Source organism: Meriones unguiculatus, chromosome 5, assembly GCF_030254825.1.
Source record: "Meriones unguiculatus strain TT.TT164.6M chromosome 5, Bangor_MerUng_6.1, whole genome shotgun sequence".
NCBI lineage: Eukaryota > Metazoa > Chordata > Mammalia > Rodentia > Muridae > Meriones > Meriones unguiculatus.
The window spans coordinates 91776228-91796666 of record NC_083353.1 but is presented as its reverse complement, the minus strand read 5'-3'; the positions used below and the strand labels follow the sequence as shown (position 1 = coordinate 91796666).

Here is a 20439-nt window from a genome sequence, read left to right as displayed (position 1 = left end):
CCAAGCCAGGTGCAGACAGACCTTTGGACTGTTGCATGTTGCAATCCAGATGCCCTGTAAAGGTCCGTGATGGTGAGAGAGAATGTGTTGCTCCCTCCTAGCATCTTCCACAGGGAGCCTTGGACAGCAGACCTGGCCCCAAGCCCATTTTCGCCACCAGAGTCAGGAAACAGTAGCAGCTGCAGTTGTTGCTAGGGATGAAGGCTCAGCCCCTGGAGAGCTGAGAGAGACCAGAGGGGGCGGGGTGGCAGGAAGGAGGGCCTGAAATCGACCTTGCTTAGGCTCTACCTGATTTTTGATTGTCCAGAGACAATCCTGCAAAGGGTAAAACAGACCTGATCAACATGATCTTTTATGACCAAAGAAACTGTTGTCTGAAAAGCAACTGTTGTCATTTATTAAAGGAGGATTTGCCAGATTCCACGGTTTTCTGGTTTTCCCAGATTCCACAGTTTCTTCAGTTTTCCTAGTCCCACAGCTTTGCCTCCAACAGTATAAAGAGGGAGGGACTCATGCACATATGTTGTTTGAAATTCCTTTTTGTTTGTTTGTTTGCTTTTTATTTTTGAGGAATTTGTCAGACAGAAAAAGAACCACAACACAATAAAATGCTAGGGCAAACAGAAACTCTCCAAAATGTTGCAGCACACAGCCTGGAAAGGTGACTCCTCTGTTAAGAAAAGACAAAAAGGTAAGGAAGCAGCTACTTTTCTTTCTTTTTTTTTTTTTAAATGATTTTATTTACATTGTGTTTTGCCTCCATGTATGTCTGTGTGAGGGTTTCAGGTTCCTGAGAACTGAAATCGCAGACAGTAGGTAAACTGCCATGTGGAGGCTGGGATTTGGACCTGGGTCCTTTGGAAGAGCAGCCAGTGCTCTTTACCACTGAGCCATCTGTCCAGCCTCAGTAACTTTTTCTTTATCCACAAAAAATTTCAAAATATGTTGAAGAGGGGCCATTTAATTCATGGACAGGAGTCCTGCTGTTCAGTTTTCTGAACTCCCTCTTTCCCTCTTTTCTCTTTTCCCTTCCCTCCCTTCTTGTCCTCTCCTCCCTTCCTCTCTCCTTTTCTCCATTCCTCTTCCCTCCCTTGTCCTCCCCTCTCCTGTCCTTTCCCCAATTCTCTCCCTATTCTTCTTTCCCCTCCCTTCCGTTCCCCTCCCCTCTTCTCTCCTTCCCTCCCCTTCCCTCTCCTATCCCCTTTTCTTCCTTCCCCTCCCCTCTCCTCTCTTTGCCTCTCCTCTCCCCTATTCCCTTCCCTTATTCTCTCTTCCCTTTCTTTTTCTCCTTTTCCCTTCCCACCCTTCCCCTCCCCTTTCCTCTCCTCCACTCTTATGCATCCAAACTAACTTCAGACTCACTCCATAACAGAAGATGTCCTTTAACTCCAGATCCTCTGTCTCTACTTCCCTTGTGCCAGGGTTACAAGCATGCACCACCACCAACTGGGTGTAGTGTTCAGCATTGAGCCCAGGGCTTTATTTGTGCTAGATACAAACTATCAAGTAAGCTACATATTCAACCCCCAGATGAGTGCTTCTGAGGCATGATATAAAGGGGCATTTTCAGAACAGAGAGAGCCCTTGCTGCCAGCCAAGCACCTTGGACTTGGATTCTGCTAGATGATCCTTCTTCTAAGCTTCCAGTCCAGAACTCCAGTCCAAAGTCAAGGGGAACAATGCTCTTCTAGTTGCTCATTACAGAGAATTTTTTTTTCTGTCGTCTTCTGTCCCATCCCCCCTTAGCAATGAGGAGTCCTCTCATGACTTGGTATCAGTGTCCCAAGTCCTAGCTTCTCATCTACTTTCTCGAGCTTTCTGGGTGGCATCCTTTTGCTTCACTGGCTGTAGAGTAGCTCTCTTGGCCAAGATTGTGTGTTTGTATGGGAGCTTTGTGTGCCTGCCCTTTCCCAGTTACCCTCTGTCATCCCTGGAGGGCAGGTTTACTGATTCCTCCAGTCAACCAAGGCCATGAGTCCTTAAGAAGCTTCCATTGAAGGTCACAGAAAGAGTGATAGGCAAGGCTGGAATCCCAGTGCAGGCATCTGGATCCAAAACCAACATTCAGCTATTAAGTTAGACCTACTCTGAAGATACTCCCTTGCACAGACTGTCTGTAGGGTCTGTGTGTTTGGCTCATTTTCCTTCTTTGTGTTTGAATCCCTGTTGTAGCTTGGGCACATAGCTTGCCCTCAGTTAACACTTGTATATCATCAATCCAGCTGTCCTGTTGTCCTGTTTACTCCGTGCTCCGTTTTTATGTGCTTTCATGTGCCAGCATGTGCATAGCACTTATAGAAGTGGGGCCTTGGACCACATGACTGTTACAGTCTTAATGATTGACATCTTTTTCAGTAAAACACAGAGGGGAAGTCTTCTTCTTCTTCTTCTTCTTCTTCTTCTTCTTCTTCTTCTTCTTCTTCTTCTTCTTCTTTTTCTTCTTCTTCTTCTTCTTCTTCTTCTTCTTCTTCTTCTTCTTCTTTTTCTTCTTCTTCTTCGTTGTCGTCATCTTCTTTTCTTCTTCTTTTCAAGACAAGGTTTCTCTGTGCAGCCTTTGCTTTCCTGGATTTGCTTTGTAGACCAGGCTGGCCTCGAACTCACAGCGATCCACCTGCTTCTGTCTCCCAGAGGTGCTGGGATTACTAGTATGTGCCACCATGCCCGGCAACGGGGAATTTTTTATTTTTTATTTTTTGAGAAAGCTTTTCTCCCTCCTAAAAGGGCACATGGAAGATAGTCAGTCCCCTGTTTCTTACAGTGTGTTCCTGTGTCAGAGGACCAGTGACACCATTTGCATCATTAAGTTGCCACAAACAAGAGAAGGATGAGGCGTGAGTTCTTCACAGCCAGCATGTTAAGTAGTGTACTCTCTTGTGGTTTACATAGGGTTTATTTGTGTGTGTGTGTGTGTGTGTGTGTGTGTGTATGTGTGTGTGTGTGTGTGTGTGTGTGTGTGTGTGTAAGGGGGAGGGGGGTAATTTTTGTCATGTTGTTATCACTTGAATTCTAAGTGACATATCAAAACTGTGAGGTGCGGTGTGTCTTCCATTTGAACCCAGGGTTTTATAATGCTAGACAAATGCTTTCCCGTAGCCCCAAGGCCCTAATCAAATTTGTCATCCCAGCAATTTACCTCGTGGTTTCCCCCTCTAAACACCTTCTCCTGACTCTGTTAATGCCACCATCACTCCCTTAGTCACCCTTCTTCTCACCCTTGCATTACCCCTGAAGCCCAATCTTTAATCAACCCAAGAGATTTTTTTCAGTATGAACCCTTCATCTTCCTTTTCAGTTCTGCTCTTTCACACGCTGACCCTCAAACCACTATCATCTATCCACATTGTTGTCAAAGAGACTTTATGAACTCAGTGTGAATTCTGCATCTTTACTGATTATAAGTGTGAATTGTCTGCCATCGTCTTCAAAGGAGAATCAGCCTGGTGTTGTGGGTCATAAGATGTTCCGAGGCCCGGCTGATTGCGCTGCATGTGCTAGGTTGCAGCATATGAATTGCCTGGCCTCCCTCTGCATTACCACATTGTATGTGCTGTTGACCTGGCCTGCCCCTGCTGACAGTGGATCACTCCACCTGGGAGTTCTTTTTTGTTGTTGTTTTTCTTTTCTTTCTTTCTTTCTTTTTCTTTTTTTTTTAAGATTTATTTATTATTTATACAACATTCTGCCTGCACACCAGATCTTACTCTAGATGGTCATGGGCCACCATAACATGGGGTTGCTGGGAATTAAACTTAGGACCTTTGGAAGAACAGTGAACGTTCTTAACCTCTGAACCATCTCCCCGGACGCATTTTTGTTGTTTTTCGAGACAGGGTTTCTCTGTGTAGCCTTGGCTGTCCTGGACTCACTTTGTAGAGCAGGCTGGCCTTGAACTCACATTGATCTACCTGCCCCTGCCTCCCTGAGTGGTGGGATTAAAGGCGTGCCCCATCACACCTGGCTTGGAATCCTGAGTTCTTACTGTTCTTATTCACATCCTTTTCCTCTGATGCAACCTGGTAGTTATGAAATTCCATTTGCTAGAAACGTCTGCCCTTATTGTCCTCTTGATTTTTGCTGTGACCTCAATTGTGATTCAGTGCCAGGGTGGAGAGGAGAATCTACCTGGTGTCAGGGCATCTGTTCATCACACATTGCCATAGAGATATTACTGGTGTGTTTCTTGGCCCCTAAGAACTCGAGAGTCACCCCAGGGCAGAGCTTCTGCAAGCTCTGAGTCAGCCTTTGGCTTTTTCTACACACCCTACTCCAGGATTTCACTGTTGGCCTCCCGCCTCCATCTTGCACCCTCTGCCTTCCCCCTCTTCCCCAGCACCTGGAAAAAGCCCTTCCTTCTCCCCAGCACTCGTTGATTCCCCTAAACCCACTTCAGTTCTGTGACAGGGAAGAGGGCAATCTGCTGGGTAAGGGGGAAATGCCAGGAGAGCTGTGGCCACCTCCACCCGCTGGCCATCCAGAAGTTTCTATTTGCTCACAGGCCAGTTTACCTCTCACTACAGGATCCAGCTACCCAAGCCCACATGTCATCTGCAGCACACTTTATCCCAGCATTGTCGGTTCCTAGCATGGGACACATAGTAAGGACTTTTTAAGCCCGTGAACACTCACAAGTGAGAAGGAAGTGAGCTAGAAATGGATGGATCTCTGCTTGTGTGATCTTGGGCTACATTTTTACTATTTCTTGGCATGGAGAGGGGCTGCATAGGAGGCAGGCAGCAAAGTGTTCTTTAAAGTCCTCTGCTTAGCACCTTCTCCCCTTTTAAGCCTTCCCAGATTCAGGCTCAGTTGTACCAGCTCCTTTCCTAGCTCAGTCCCTCTTCCTCCTTTAACAGATGATGTGTGTGTGTGTGTCTGCACAAAAGCATCCGTGGGCATGCATGCCATGGCGCTTTTGTGCATTCTGTTTTCTCCTTCCACCTTTATGGGGGTTCTGGGTATCGAACTCAGGATCATCAGCCCTGTATGGCAAGTGCCTTTACTCACCGAGCCATTCTTAGAATTTTTGCCCTTGCTCCTCCAGCTTGGGTCTCTCTTTTTCTTCTAGCTAACCACATTCAGCATTCTTGAGTTCCAGGGCTCTGGTGTGCAGTGACTTCAGAGAACTTGAAATTCTGGTTTCACCACACCCTGGCTGGCTGCATGGATGTGGGACACTAGAGTGTGAGCCCGCCAGTTCCTCATTTGAGCTACGGCCAGGGCATGACCTATCTGACCTTCAGAGCCCAGGCAACAGGGAGTCTTCTCCCAGCCTAGTTACTCAAGACAAGCGAGCCTTTCTCACTTCTCCCTCCCTCCTCATCTCCCATTTATTTTGGCCTTAGTTTCCTTATTTATAACAAGGGTATCCATGAGAGAATCTGCCTCGAAGGGTTATTGTTAGTATCCGCCCACTGTGTTAAAAACGTCCTGGGTATGCTGAGCTTGGTAGTGATACCTGATTCCAGCACTAGAGAGCCTGAGACGGGAGGATCAGGTTTTCTTTTCCTTTCTTTCTTTCCTTTTTTTTGAGACAGGGGTTCTTTGCATAGCCCATAATTGTCCTGGAACTCAGAGATCTGCCTGACTCTGCCTCCCAAGTGCTGGGATGAAAGTCGTTCTACACCTCAGTTTAAACCCATGGCCTGGACAGTTGACTCAGCAGTAAAGATCACAAGGACTAGAGTTCAAATCCTAGGACCCACCTCAGGTGGCTCCAGCGCCAGGGGGTAGGAAGCCCTCTTCTGGCATCGGAGGGTGCCCAACACATATGTACATACATGCATTCACATAGGCACATGTACACATACACAAAGATAAAAGATAAGATTTTTAAACCCAGGGACCAGCAAGATAGCTCAGTGGGTAAAGGCACTTGCTGACAAACTGAAAGAGTGTGAGGTCATTCCTCAGAACCAGAAGGCAGGAGAGAATGTATTCCTGCAAGTTGTCCCATGACCTCCTCGAACAATCCTTAGCACACCTGTACCCACAGACACCTAACACAGACACAGCTAATTTTTAAAAGGGAGTGGGAGCCCCAGCTTGGACTACACACACACACACACACACACACACACACACACACACACAGAATCTGCTAAAATAAAACTAAACTTCATGTGCTTAGCCCCTGCCTGAGCAAACCCTGTCATCTGTGAGGATTATTAATCCCAGGGGTATCTGTTCCCACATACTCAGGACATATATGTTGGCTTGATAGAATTACTGTAGCAAAACACCACAGACCAAACACTTAAGGAACAGAAATGGATGTCCTCACAGTGGGATGTTTAGATTGAAGGTGTTTGGCGGATGGAGTCTGTCGTGGGCCTCTTTCTCTAGCTTGCAGATGGCTGTCTCTTGATAGAAATGCCCTTACGAGGCTACTCCCTCATGGGTAGACTTTTGAGATCTCTGAGCGTGTCCAGATGTTTCCTCCTCTTCTGTGCAGTCCTCCCCCTCCTCCTTTTCCTTTTATCCTCTGCATTATCTTCCTTCTCCTCCTCCTCTTCCTTCCTTCTCCTCTTCCTTGTCTTTCTCCCCAATCTCTCCCTCACCTTTCCTCTCTTTTTTTGGTTTTGTTTTCTTGAAACGGGCTCTAGTTTTAGTTTTCATGTTTTATTACTGCTTATACAGTACACATATGGAAGACAGCACAGCTTGGAGTTAGTTCCTGTTTTCCATCTCAGGCTGGCTGCAGGGACTGAGACTTCACCATACTTGCATAGAAAGGACCTTTACTTGCTGAGACATCTTGCCATCTCACTGGCCCAACGATTCGCTAGTGAATGGATGGATGTTTGCTTTATAGGGTTTCCATTCTGTTCTGGTAGAAAGAGCCAGCAACCAGAAAGCAGGATGTTGCCTGGCTATAAACTCAGGTCAGTGGGAATTTCCTTGCTTAAGTCATATGCCCTGCTAGAGCCAGCTGCCTTCAACCTGAAGAAGGGTACACTGGGAGTTCACATAGGATGGTGAATGTGAGGATCAAGGCGGAGTGAGCAACAGCCCCTGAACTAACTGAAATGTCTTAACTCTTCGGTCCTCAGGGTGTGATGACTCCGTTTCAAGGTAGGGGAAATCAAGTATCAAGTGGGGAAGTAGCTGCTGAGGTTTGCAGTCCTTCTGCACAGCACAGGCACAAACCAAGTAGCACTAAGTGTCCTGTTCCTTCCATGGTGCCCAGCATAGGTGGCTGCTCAGCATAGGCTCAAAACCTAGCTTTACCTGGATCAGAAAACATGTCTGTATATAAGAGTTATTTTAAATTATGTAATGTGTATGTGCCTGTATGTGGATGTTGGTCTTCTGCAAGAACAATGCTTACTCTCTCTCTCTCTCTCTCTTTTTTTTTTTTAATTTGGTTTTCCGAGACAGGGTTGTCCTGGCTGTAGTTCAGGTTGTCCTGAACTAGCGCTGTAGACCAGGCTGGTCTTGAACTCACAGAAATCTGCTAGCCTCTGCCTCTCAAGCACCACCACTGCTTGCTTTTTGATGTTCTTGTTTGTTTTTTGAGATAGGGTTTCTTTGTGTAGTCCTTGTTGCCTTGGAACTCACTCTGTAGATGAGGCTGGGCTTGAACTCAGGGATCCACCTACTTCTGCCTCCCATGCCCTGGGATAGAAGGTGTGCACCACCACTGCACAGCTTTGATGCATACCTTTAACAGCTGAGCCATCTTTTTCAGTCCTGATATTATTTGTGGTTTTGCCCTGAAGGGGACTGCTGAGATCTGTGTGGCTTAGGGATCAACCTAACTGGTACAGCAAGGGATGGAGAAATGACAGACACATAAACACATGTACAGACTCCTCCGTCAGAAAGGAGCCACAGGACTTTGGCATGTGCTTGAATCTCTCAGGGACCCTTCAGAACAAGCTGGTTCTTTGTGATGTTCCTGAGGAAGCAAAACGGAAAGCAATGACAACAGAGCCGGCAGGGATCAGGTGCCACGTGGAATTCAGAGTCTGACTTCAAGCAAATCAGTTTGCTTAACTATCTAAAGAAATGACAGCAATTCTTATTTTCTTTTAAATTTTATTGTGTATAAGAAGGGAAGGAGAGGGAAAGGCAGAGGAGAGGAAGAGTCTGAGAAAAAGGAGAGAGAGACAGAGACAGGGAGGGCTCATGGGAGTTAGAGAGCACAGATACATTCATTACAAACAAGTTTAGGTCAGAGGATACTTTTTCAGGATCCTGTTCTCTCATCCACATCGTTTTTTTTTTTTTCTCTCTCTTTCAACTCCTTTTATCTACATCGTTTTTAAGGCAGGGTCTCTTGTTATTTCTGCTGCTACACAGCATGTGAGAGGACTTCCAGCTGAATCTTTTATCTCCACCTCCTAGCTCCAAATCTGAGTTATGGAGTTGTGGAGAAGGGAGCCACAATGTCTGGGTTTTATGTGGGTTTTGGGGATCTACCTCAGACCCACAGACTTGCAAGGCAAATGCTTTTGCCTGCCGAACCATCTATCTCCATGGCTCAGTAACAGTGGTTGCTAACTCCCTGGGTCATTTGAGGCTTTAAGAGAGGGCTAGATGTAAACACCTTGCCTTCGATTATGACTGATTACTATGCATGGGAACCCTTTCCACTCTAGTTTAGACACTACAGATATTAACTGAAGAAAGGAGAGCTACTGTTCCCGTAAAAATTAAGTTCTACTCAGTCCTCAGCAGGCAAGCAGACAGACATTAATTCTGGTATAAGTTGTTGGGTACAGGTTCAGGCTTAATCATCTAAGGGAAAATGTAGCAGTTTGAAGGGTGTTGGTGACTTAAGCTCATGCCATGTAAGATATTTAAGGATTTTTGAAGAGGGAATGAGCAGGTACCAGGATGCTGGGTAGGCTGGAACTGTAGAGAGATCCAAGAGTGAACAAGCAGAAAGACCTTAGGAGCATCCTGATCGAGGCAGTGCCCGTCAGTGACAGAAATCAGGATACCCAACTGCTGTTTAAGCAACTCCAGGAGGCAGAAAGCAAACAGCCAAATGTTTCTCGCTGTTCATCTCTGAGGCACATGGGGAGTGTCCTTCTCACTGAGGTCTGTGGCCATGGGACTCTCTGCCCTTTAAATTGTGAGTACTGCTCACCCATGTCACTTCGAGGTCCTCCAGGGCTTCTTTTCCTCAGCCAATCAGTACTCAAAGAGGAGGCACCTCAAAAGCAGATCAATTGGTTTTAATCCGATCCCTGAATCTTTTTTTGTTTGTTTTTTGAGACACCGTTTCTCCGTGTAGCTGTGGCTGTCTTGGACTCACTCTGTAGACCGGGCTGGCCTCCAGTTCACAACTCACAGCGATTCTCCTGCCTCAGCCTCCCTGAGTGCTGGACTCACAGGTGTGGGCCCAGCTTTCAGAAAAATCTGAAGTAGAACCACGAGAGTAACTCATCTTTGGAGACTGGCTTCTCTCACGTAGAATAAGGCATTTGTTATCTATCTCATTGCCAGGGCGATAGTTTGTCCTTTTAACTGCTGAGTAGTATTCCACGCTGTGGATGTGCCACAAGGTGTTAACGATGAGCTGGTTCGAGGCGTTTGGATGGCTGCCAGATTTCGGTGCCAATGAAAAAAAGCAGCTTTAAGTATCTAAGGATATTGTTTTGTGTGAACATATGCCTCCCTGTCTCTTGGTAAATCCCTCGGAGTGGGCTTGCTGGCTCGCACGGCAAGTGTATGTTTAACTTGGTAAGAAACCGGCAATCTGTTTTTTTCCAGAGGAAATGTACCATATTGCACTCCCACTGGGGATGGAGGAGGGTAGTGCCACATCCTCCCCTGCACTTGGCATTGTCAGGTTTTTTGACTGAAGTCACTCTGAGGCTCAGGGGTTTATTGCTGTGGTTTTCTGTGTGGGTTCCCTGCTGAATACTGATGTCGGACATGTTCGCTGTGCCGTCTCTAAACCTCCTGGTGAAATGTCTGTCTGCGTCTTCTGCTCATCGTCTCACTGGGATACAAATCCTTTATCATCCATGGATTCTGTAAACATTTGCCCCTAGTCTTTGACTTATTTTTCAGGTCCTTCTCTTTCTTTTGTGTGTGGGCGCGCAGTTGTGTTTGTTTGTTTGTTTAACATAGGGTCTCACATAGCACAGGCTGGCTTTGAACTCACTGTATAGTTGAAGAGGACTTTTAATTTTTTTATCCTCCTGCCTCATCTCCCTAGTGGTGAGTTTATACGTCTGAGCCATCATGTCAAATCTATGCAGGACAGGAGCTTGAATCCAGGACCTCTTACGTGCTAGGCAAGCAAGCACTCTACCAACTGAGCTGCGCTCTGTCTTCTTTCCACTTTCTTAACGGCAATTTTCAAAGAAAAGACAACTTAATTTTGTTTGTTTAGAGACAGGGTCTCATGTAGCATAGGCTGGCTTAGAATTCATTACAGGGCTGAGTCTGACCTCAAACTTCTAATCACCCTCCTCCCACCTCTTGAGTGTTGGGGTTCCAGGTGTGTGCTGTGTTGGGGACGGAACTCAGGGCTTCAGCCCTGAGCCTTTAGTTTTCAAGTGTCATTTTCTAAAACATCTTTCTCTACAACCACGAGACTCTTATCTATGTTTTCTCAATTGTAGTCTCGTCTTTTATCCCTTTGTTTTGAGACAGAGTCTCGCTACAATAGTTCTGGCTTTCCTGGAACTCGCTGTGTAGACCAGGTTAACCTCAAACTCACCAAGATCCACCTCGCTCTGCCTCCTGAGTGCTGGGATTAAAGTCATACGCCGTCATCGTACCCGGTCTGGTGTAGTTTAATTTTAGTAAGTGGTGTGCCACGCAGCCCAGCGGATTTCGCTGTTTGTTTGTTTGTTTGTTTGAAGTGGTTTCGTGACTATGTGTGTATGTCACATGCTTGCGCTTCTCGGCACCAGCACAGTTTTGACTCGTGGCTTTTCCTGCTGTGCGAGCCGCAGATCAATGAAAGGTCCTGTCTGACAACACGCACACAGGTGACACTGCAGAATGTGGGTAAGCTTCAGCGCAGGGAGTCAGGGACGCTCCCCCTGCCTCTGTCTTTGGGCTTCTGCTTTAGAAGTGGTCCTGCCTCCAGCATGATGCTTTAGATGTGGCCAGCAATAGCATCACATGCCCTGGGTCCTTAAGGGAATCCAGTTCTGTTCTGCTCAGTTCCTGAGACACTCCAGGTGGCTGGTTCCTCCAAGAAATGATTTTCTCTAACCCCCTAAAGGAACATTCTGTACAAAGCAGGGCATTCATTGTTAGCCATTACGATTGGAATTGTAACCTTCCTAAGTCTCTGCCTTTCTTGGCTGGCTTTTCCAGTCACCTGTCGATACTGTTTTTTTCCCCTCCTCTTCTCTTCAATCACCCTAGCCCTGAAAGGTTCATTAAAGACATTGAGATCTCGGTACCCTAAAACACCAGGGAGAGTTACAAAAGGAACCTAGCATTAGGACTGGTGGCCACCTGAATGCATTTGAAGGAAATCTGCTACCATATTCTATCGCCATTAGTCCACTGAAGGCAGGATAAACAGGAGAAGGGCACATCTGTGATACCAGCAGTTGAGAAATGGTGTTAGGAGATCCATGAGTTCAAGGCCAACCTGGGCTACAAGAGACCCATTCTGAAAAAAAAAGTAATACCCACCCCCAGCCAAACAAAGACAAAACAACGAAGAAGGGGTGCTGAAATGAGCTAACCATGTCAAGCAAATAATCTCAAATAAAAAATAGTTCTTCCTAGCTGGGTACCAGTGGCACACGTCTGCAATCCCAGTACTCAGGGAGGCAGAGGCAGGCAGAATCGCTGAGTTCGAGGCCAGCCAGGTCTACAAAGTGAGTCCAGGACAGCCGAGGCTACACAGAGAAACCCTGTCTTGAAAATAAACAAACAAACAGACCAAAACAATAAAAGTTCTTCCTAAGAACCATCTGTTGGTGGTTGTTTCCCTGAGCATAGGAAAGCATTCTCACAGTTCATTGTAAACCTCAGCCTAGACTGTTGCTGGAGACTCAGACCTTTAGGGTGGTTTAGTAGGGCCTGAGACAAGCCTTGAAGTTCTTGGAGATAAGTTTGCCTCTCTCATTTGTTTACATTGTCTTCACTGGGTGTTTTTCAGGTTCAAAGTTCCAGTCTCAGTGAGCATTCAGGCTAACCCAGTTTGCGGATACAGTAGCAAATTTTACGGCAAGAGCAAGCAAGCAAGCTACAAGGACAACTTTCCAGACCCTTCCTCTGGCATCTACCAATGTCCTCCTTCCCTCCTTCTCTTTATTTTTTTGAGACAGGGTCTATGCAGCCCCAGCTGGCTTGGAACTCCTGTATAGTCCAGACCAGCTTCTGATTCAGAGATACACTGCTTCTGGGTGCAGGGGTTAAAGTTGATCAGTCTTACAGTCCCTTCTTTCTCGAGCAAAAGTTCAAGATAGGAACCAGCAGACAAGGGAGGGCTGTCACCTCCCACTTGCAATGCTCGGAGGAAAGTCAAAAGGCCACCCAGCTCTAGTTGAAATTCCTGACTCTGGAGATGCTAGAGTCATCCTGCTAGGGAGCACAAACTCCAAAATCTAGGCATAGGGTGTCCCTGGAAACAGAAAGACACTGCTGACAGAGTTTCATTTCCCACAACTGAATAAAATCAGAATTCCTGAAACAATAGTCAAGTAAGAATCTGCTTTCTCTTAGTAATTTCCTAGAAATGAACTCGTTTGAAAAGGTAAGGCAGAGTCGGGTAGGGTGGCACATGCCTTTAATCCCAGAGGCAGGCAGATCTCTGTGAGTTCGAGGCCAGCCTAGTCTACCAATCGAGCCCAGGCTGGTCCAGTGCTACACACAGAGAAACTTTGTCTCGGAAACAAACAAACAAACAAACAAACAAACGAAAGAAAAGGTACAAATGCCCACAAAAAGACATCCTGGGGGAAAATGTCCCATGGATAGATGATGGTGTGTTTGCAGTGGGTTTCTATACGATTAAGCAAAGGAGTGTGAACTCGGACGTAGGCAACAGAGTGGAGAATATCCGAGTAAGAAGTGCCAGCCAGGGGCTGGGTGTGCCACTCGCTGGCAAGGCTTGCCTACCACAAGCCCACGGGTCTTATCTCCGCCACAGGGAGGAGAGAGTTCCCGCCAGATGTACCACATGACTCCAGGCAGAGTTCACGAGGAGACAAACCTAACCTTGGCTGGCCAAAGCTGAAGTGATTACCTGGCCTGGGGGTTGGGCTGCACAGGGATGCTGAAAACCCCAGAAAACCTTCACCTACATGGTGCGATCGAGGCCGAGAATATCTACACTGAGGTGCCGTAACGGTTTGCTTTACGTCTCCATAAATAGTAGTCAGTCTCCTTTCTATGACCTGTAGGTTGCACCTACCCTCTCTTGATGGAGTTTTCAGGGAGGTTGTTCTTTTACTCGTTCTTTGTATATTTACCCAGTGGTTGGGGAATCTAACCCAAGACCTCCTGCTTGCTAGGCAGGAACTGAGCTGCAGCCCTTCAGTGGTTCCCTGCCTCCCCCTCCAAAGGGATTTTTTTTTTTTAAATGCACCAGGGGCAGAATGCTGGAAGCATGCCAAGCCGACCCTAGAGGCCAAGGCTGCTGGCCCTGGGCCATGCCTTAACATGCACATTCCTTGGCTATCTCTGGTCCCTTTACCCCTGGGACTCCAACCTCCCTCCTCTTCATCCTTCACTCCTAAGAAGGAGTAAGTGGCCCAGGACCTGGGAGGCTGCTGACCCTTGCTGAACAGTGTAGCTGGCCCTTCTGGGTGTGCCTGTCTGGAGGACATCTAGTGCTGATCAAGCTTATCTTGGTCACGTAGCCTCCCTCTTTTAGTCTCTCCCTTCAGATCCCAGGACTTTCTGCTTCCCGCTCTGGGGTAGCTTCAGCGGGTCTCCAGCTTTGCCCTTCTCCCAAGAGCCAGTCCTGATAAGAACCTACTCGGAGTTTGCCTTTCCAGAAGAGCCTGGGCTTGCTCTTATCTGTTCCCCCGCACCCTATCCCTACCCCCCAACCCCCACCTTTTAGCATCACCTACTGGTCCTGTTCCTCTTCCTCCACCTCCCCCCACCCTTGGGGCTTCCTTCAATCTTCAGATATTTCCCCATGGCTCCTTGTCCATACCTGGGGTAGAGGGCCCAGAACCCAGTGTCGAGAGCACGCGCTTGGGGCAGGGCAGAAAGCGAGGAGTACCAATCCATCTTTTCCTCACCTCCCAACCTCAGACCAGGGAGGGAACCGAGTCGGGCCCAGGTACTTAAGTGCGTGGTACAGGTTAGCGTGCTTTTCATCCACCGTGCCCTCCCTGGGAAGAGCAGTGGGAGCCTCATTTCGCGGAGGCAGGAGCCGCGACACAAGGTTGGGAAGCAGGCATGTGGTCGCCTGGATCTGAACAGCAACTTCCCCGGGGAAACGCCCTATTTCATCTGCGGGGGCCCGAGGCCCCGCCACACCCTCTCCAGAGTTCCCTCCGGCGCCCCGGCCCGGGAGGGTGCGGGGCTAGCCGTCGCCGGGGAGGGCCGCTCGGGGGAGACGGCCACAAAGCCCCGCGTGGCAGAAGCGGCGGTGCTGCGGGAGACGCGGGCCTCGAGGCGCAGCCCCCCGCGGCGCGCGCAAACTGCGCGGAACTACTTCAGCAGAGCGGCTGCGGGGCCAGAGTCCCAGCCGCGGCCGCCCAGGGCTCGGCGGCGAGTCTGGGCCGCCACGGAGCCGCGGGGGCCCGCGGGCACGGCCACGTGCTCCCCGCCGGGCTCGCACGCTCAGACGCGCCGGGGCCGCGGGGGCCACCGGCAGGCACGCGCGCCCCCCGCGCGCACACCCTCCCGGGCACGCACGCCGGCCGCCCCGCCCCCTCCCGCGGCGCCCCGCCCTCCCGCGCGCCACGCCACGCCCCCGCGGCGCCGGTCGTCGCCCTCCCATTGGCCGCTCGGCGCATGACGCGCGGCGCCCGGCCCCGCCCCTCGTCAGTCACTCGGCGGAGGCGGCGCTGGCGGGGACTAGTCTCGTCCGGAGACTGGCGGCGGCGGCAGCGGCGGCGGCGGCGGCGGTGGCCAGAGCTCGAGCTCAGCGGCGGAGGGCGGGCGGGCGGGCGGGCGGGCGGCGCGGGAGGGCGGGGGCCGCTCCGCGACGCTGCGGACCGCGCTTCTCTTCTGAGTGGCGGCGCGCACAGCTGTGGGGCGCCGGGGGCCAGCCCGTCCATGACCATGGGCGACAAGAAGAGCCCGACCAGGTACCTGCCGGGCGCCGAGGGGGCGGAAGGGGAGGGCGGCCGCGGCGGGCGGGGACGCCGGCGACTAGGCCGGAGCGGCCGCGCGGGGGAGGCGCGCTAAGATGGAGACCCGGGGGCGGAGGGAGGCGGTGTCGCTCCGCTCGGGCCGGCGGCCGTGCGCGCCGCAGCCATGGCGGCTCCTCCTCAGCCGCCCTCCGCCGTCGCCGCTCCGCCCAGACAAAGGGAGATTTAACCAGGTGGGGCGGGCGGGAGGGCGCGAGCAGGGGCGGGCAGCGCGCGGCGCCGGCCCCCTCCGCGCCGCCGCCCGGCCGTCCCGGCTGCCCGCCGCCTTCGGGATCCGGCCCGCGGCCCGCGCCGCGCCCCCGCCGCCCCGCGCTCGCGCCCACGAGTCGGCCCGCTTCCTGCGCTCGGCGCGGCCCCGCGTGAGCCGCCGCCGCCGCCAGGCGCTCGGTGCCCGGGGCCGGAGGGGGCGCCCGGCTCCGCGCCGCCGGTCGGCCTCTCCCCGGTCCCCTCCGGCGGGGTGGATGGGTGGTCGCCGCGAGAAGTTTCCAGCGCCGGATTCCTGTGAAATGACGACGGCTCACCAGCGCCTGTTCTCTCTCCCCTCTCCATCCTCCCCTCGATTCCCGGCTCGCTCCTCGGAAGGCCAAAACGACAAGCGAAACCTGCCGCAGACGAAGGCTTTTGGGATTGTAGCGTCTGCACCTTCAGGAACAGCGCGGAAGCCTTTAAATGCAGCATCTGCGATGTGCGGAAAGGCACCTCCACCAGGTACTGGAAGGCGTGTGGGTTGGATTTTGTTGATAGACTTATTTTGGCTTCATTTATCTATTGCGCGGAGGGCAGAGGAGAGGGGGAGTGAGTCGTACTTTTATTATTATTGATCGCCCTCTTGCCAACTTGTTGATTACGAGCCATTTTGCATTTGGGGATGGGCGATGTGGTTCGGGTTTATGCCACTTCAAGTTGGGTGCAGTGCCTTCTGTTAAAGGGTTCAATTTATGAGAAGGAATTTTCCCAGGTTTTCGTCTAGTTTCAGACAAGCCGCTGTATTTGACACTTAAATCCTTTGCCTTGCTGGTATTGATTGACTGTAGGACATTAGACCTTTTTTTTGTTTCTTTGTTTTTTGCCGTGTGGGAAGTGGTTTTAATTTGTCCGGGATTAGTTTTTTCCTGAGTTAAGTGGTGGTATGATGGTACAGTAAGAAGGGGTTGTCCCCTTTTCTGCCTTGAGTTGCAAATTTCTCTTCTTTTTTGCACTTGCTATATACTGGAGGGTTGGAAAATTGCATTTGATGGGCGGGCACGCGGAATTAGGGTTGCTAATGTGTCTGTTTTTTGTTATTAGTTTGTGCAAAATGGTGAAGTGTGTGAGATGTTGGGGTGAATAGACTTGAAGTTTGTGCTAATGATTCTGTATTGAAAGGGTTTCTTTTATGTTGACCTAAGAGTGGTTAACTGCATATGATAGCCAAGTGAGTTGGAACTACTTGTAGCGGTATCATTAAAATAGAAAGGTGTAATGTAAAAACTGATTTTTATAATCTTGCAGGTGTCTTAACTTTTATTTTGAATTTCTTTCTGTTGCTAAGAGTTGAGTTACAGGGTTCTTGCTATCCTTAAGGGGACTGTCTTCAGAGCACATGAAAGTGAGAGTGAGCTTAGGACCCTTCAGGAGTCGAGGTTGAAAGCCAAAAGTTTCGTTTCTTTCTTTTGAATTGGTGGTGTCCCATTGTGGCTAGTTCTACCTGGATGTTCTGAGAGATGCTTCTTGTCAGGGTCGCGTTGCTTTCCTTACACCTGGGATTAAGAAGGCTCAACTGAGAATGAATTGCCCTAGTTGATGGTGAACTGTTTGTGAATTTCACTAACTCTTATGACATGAGACCTTTGAATCAAAACTCAAGAACTGAAATGTTTATTTCCTGTGAGTAGTTTTACTCTACTAGGTAGCATTTCACTATGTTTGGAACTATCTGGAACTGTAATCCTGTTGTGTAAGCCTCCTGAGTGGTGGGATTGTAGACTTCTGCCAGTGGACCCACTAGTAGTTTTTTTGTTTGTTTTTTTTTTAAGTCAATTCATGTCAACTTTTTTTTTTATCATAGTAAATAGATTTAGTTACATGGAAAACCCATTTCTGTGGGTTTTGTTCTGTTGTCTAAAATTGGGGATTCCATCATTCAGCATGAAAGTTTAGAAATGTATTTGTTACTTAAATCAATAGTAACTATATTATTTATGAGTAATGTTTTTTACATGTAGAATCCCGCTGAGGCCAAAGCTCTTCTATTGTGGTTTTGCTTTGAGTGTTAGTATAGTTGATGTTCAAGTAAATGACCAGGAAGCTAGTAAGAACTTGAGAACCTTGCTGGTGAAGAGAAACTAAAGTCAAAATCAAAAGTTTACGTCTGATGTATTGCTGGGAATAATTATCTCATATTGAAATGCTTTTAATTTTACTTTTATTGAAAAGCCTGACTCACCAACTTTATGGAAGCACGTGAAAGGTGTTGATTTAAAATTTTGTTTAAAGTTTTCAGAGCCACAGATGACAGTGAAATTTTAAGCGAATAAATGGGCTTTAGGATATTTCAAAGTGTCAATTCAAAAAAAAAAAAAGAATAAAGTACTATCTTTCAGGCCGTTCATGCAGTTGAGTCATTCAGTAGGCTTTGGATATAGATTTCACAGGTGTGAGACCTTTAAAATATCGGTTCCTGATCATCTTTTTGGACAGTTTCAGTTTTGGTTGTTATCAATACTTTAGTGTTTTAGATCTGTTCAGAAGTCATCATTAAGTGGAATGCAAGTGACATTTTTGGTTTTCTGTATTATTCATGGGTTTTATATGAAAAAGTTATATGGCCAGTGTGCATGCTCTTCTGGCCAGGGTAGCCCTTCACTTGATTTCTCTGAGGTACTGGCTGAAAATTCTGAATCTTTTCCTTGTAAATAGGTTTTTTGTTTGTTGTTTGTTTGTTTTTTTTGTTTTTTCAAGATAGGGCTTCCAGCTGTCCTCGAACTCAAAGTGATCCGCCTACCTCTGCCTCCCTGAGTGCTGGGACACCCAGCTTCTTCTTGTAAATAGTGTTTTGTTTTGGTTTTAGATTTATTATTTTTACATGAGTGCTCTGTCTGCATGTACACCTGCATGCCAAAAGAGGGCATCAAATCCCAATATAGATGGTTGTGAGCCACCATGTGGTTGCTGGGAATCGAACTCAGGACCTCTGGAAAAACAGACAGGGCTCTTAACCCCTGAGCCATCTTCCAGCCCCTTTGTAAATAGTTTTATACTGCCAAAATTTCATAGGAATTTGCCGTTTTCTGTTGTATTAATCTGTATTAATCAGATGACAGTAGAAAACTTAATTGGTTTTGGATTTGCTTTTGCACTTCTGGGCGTTAAAGTCAGGTCTTATAGTAACTTCAAGCCACCCTTATGGCTGGGATTGGGTGGCTGGTAATTGATGAAAGTTGGTAATTTTGGAATACCACGTTTGCTGACACACATGGTTTTGTTGCTCTGAGATAGTGTTTAAACAACTTTATCTGGTTGGCTGGCCAGTAGTTATTGTGGAGTTGTTGATTACTCTTGCCTGTATTACCACTGGCATCAACCAGTCAGTCTAGGCAAACAGCCTTAAATTAGTGGTAGTCCAATAGGACACAGTGCTCTTTGCCGATGTGGATAGCATTGAGGGTCCTCTATTTAAGCAGAAAAATACTGCCCATCATCTAAAGAGCATTTATGAAAGATACTGTTGAAGGGGAGGGTTCATGCTAAAAAGATGGCAGAACACATACCCAGGTAACCCTAGCTGTAAAGACTGTCAAAGGTGTTATAAAGTGGGATGCGAACTGTCTGACTTAAGAATCAATTAGAAGAAACGATTACCCCTATTTTTTTTTTTGGAAAAGGAAAACCGATTTCTACAAAATCACCTGCCAGCTTTTTACTTCTATTGTGATGTGCAGTAGTTTTAAATCTGCAGGTAGAACTGTGAATTATTTCAGAATAGGGATGTTTCTGTGGAGTAGCACAGAGCCATAGGGACAGTCAGAAAAGCCCCAAGGGAAAAGGTGTGGACATTTACTAATCTGGTGGGATCTTCTCGGGGCAGAAGAGATCTTTATACATTTGTTCATTCATTATTTGTGAATGATCCTGCTGGGCCTGGGCTAAAACATGTTAAGTCTGTAATTCTTTTGAGATAGGGTAAGAATAGGGTGCGCTGGCTTTGAACTCTTGGCTGGATCCCCTTGGTAGTCTAAATAGTTATGGCATTACAAGTGTGTGCCATTAAATCTGGCCTTCTCTAGTCCAATTCCTTTCCAAACCACCTCCCATTCTATAGTCCTTAGCTGATTTTTGTTTTTCCCCCTGTATATCTGTATCAAACTTTGGCTGTCTTGGACAGGCTGGCCTCGAACTCACAGTGATCTGCCTTCTTCTGCCTCTGGGATCACAAGCACGCTCCACCACACCTGCCTAGCTGACTTTTAAAAAATATTTGTGTTAGTTGTGCAGGTATGTATGTGCAAGTGAGCAAAGGCATCAGCTTCCTTGGACCAGCTGGAGTTACAGGTGGTTTTTAGCTACCTGATACAGATGCTGGGGATCCAATTCTGGGCCTCTAAAAAAGTCTCAAGTGTTCTTAACCAATCTCTCCAGCCTGTGGGTTTGATTTTTTTTTTTTTCTTTTAGTATTGGGGGCATACTTTACATATCATAACATTAACTCATGAGTGCAAATAAGTGGCTTTTCTTAGTCATTTGAAAGAGTGCAGCTGTCACCGCACTCCAAGTTTTAGAACATTGCCATAATGTCAGTTGATTTTCTCTTTACACATTGATTGATACATAATGAAGTTAACAGTAGAACCTAAAGTAGTCATGGACTACTGGAAGGTTGCCTCCCCACCATGGTGTTAAACCCATGTATGCAAGAAGGGGAGAGAGGGTAGCTTTTTTGTATGTGTAAGAAGGCAGGTAGGTGGGAGAGAAGCATGATCCTTTTCCTACGTGTAGCTGGAAGTAGTGTTTCTTCTCATCCATCCTGTTTTGTTAATGAAAGAGGGAAGGAAAAGTAAAGCATTGTATATGCATGAACTTGCGTAACTTTGTGTTCCTGAAGTTTGTGAATGTTGGACTGAATAAGTTCCTAGACCTGGTGATAAACTGCTTTTGTGACCCTGTTCTCGGCGTGAAATATTCTTTTTTTAAAACTTACTGGAAC

The 20439-nt window shown here is 47.9% G+C and overlaps 1 protein-coding gene across 1 annotated transcript in view; it reads left to right on the top strand.

The window, feature by feature from the left end:
* Positions 1-15061: 15061 nt before the first annotated feature.
* The window catches only part of Rybp (RING1 and YY1 binding protein), a 51673-nt gene continuing 46295 nt past the window's right edge, over positions 15062-20439 (top strand). The window contains exons 1-2 of the mRNA XM_021643616.2: positions 15062-15194; positions 15840-15965. Of these exons, the coding sequence (XP_021499291.1) occupies positions 15163-15194; positions 15840-15965 (158 nt within the window). The 5' untranslated portion in view covers positions 15062-15162. The remainder of the gene's footprint in view (positions 15195-15839; positions 15966-20439) is intronic.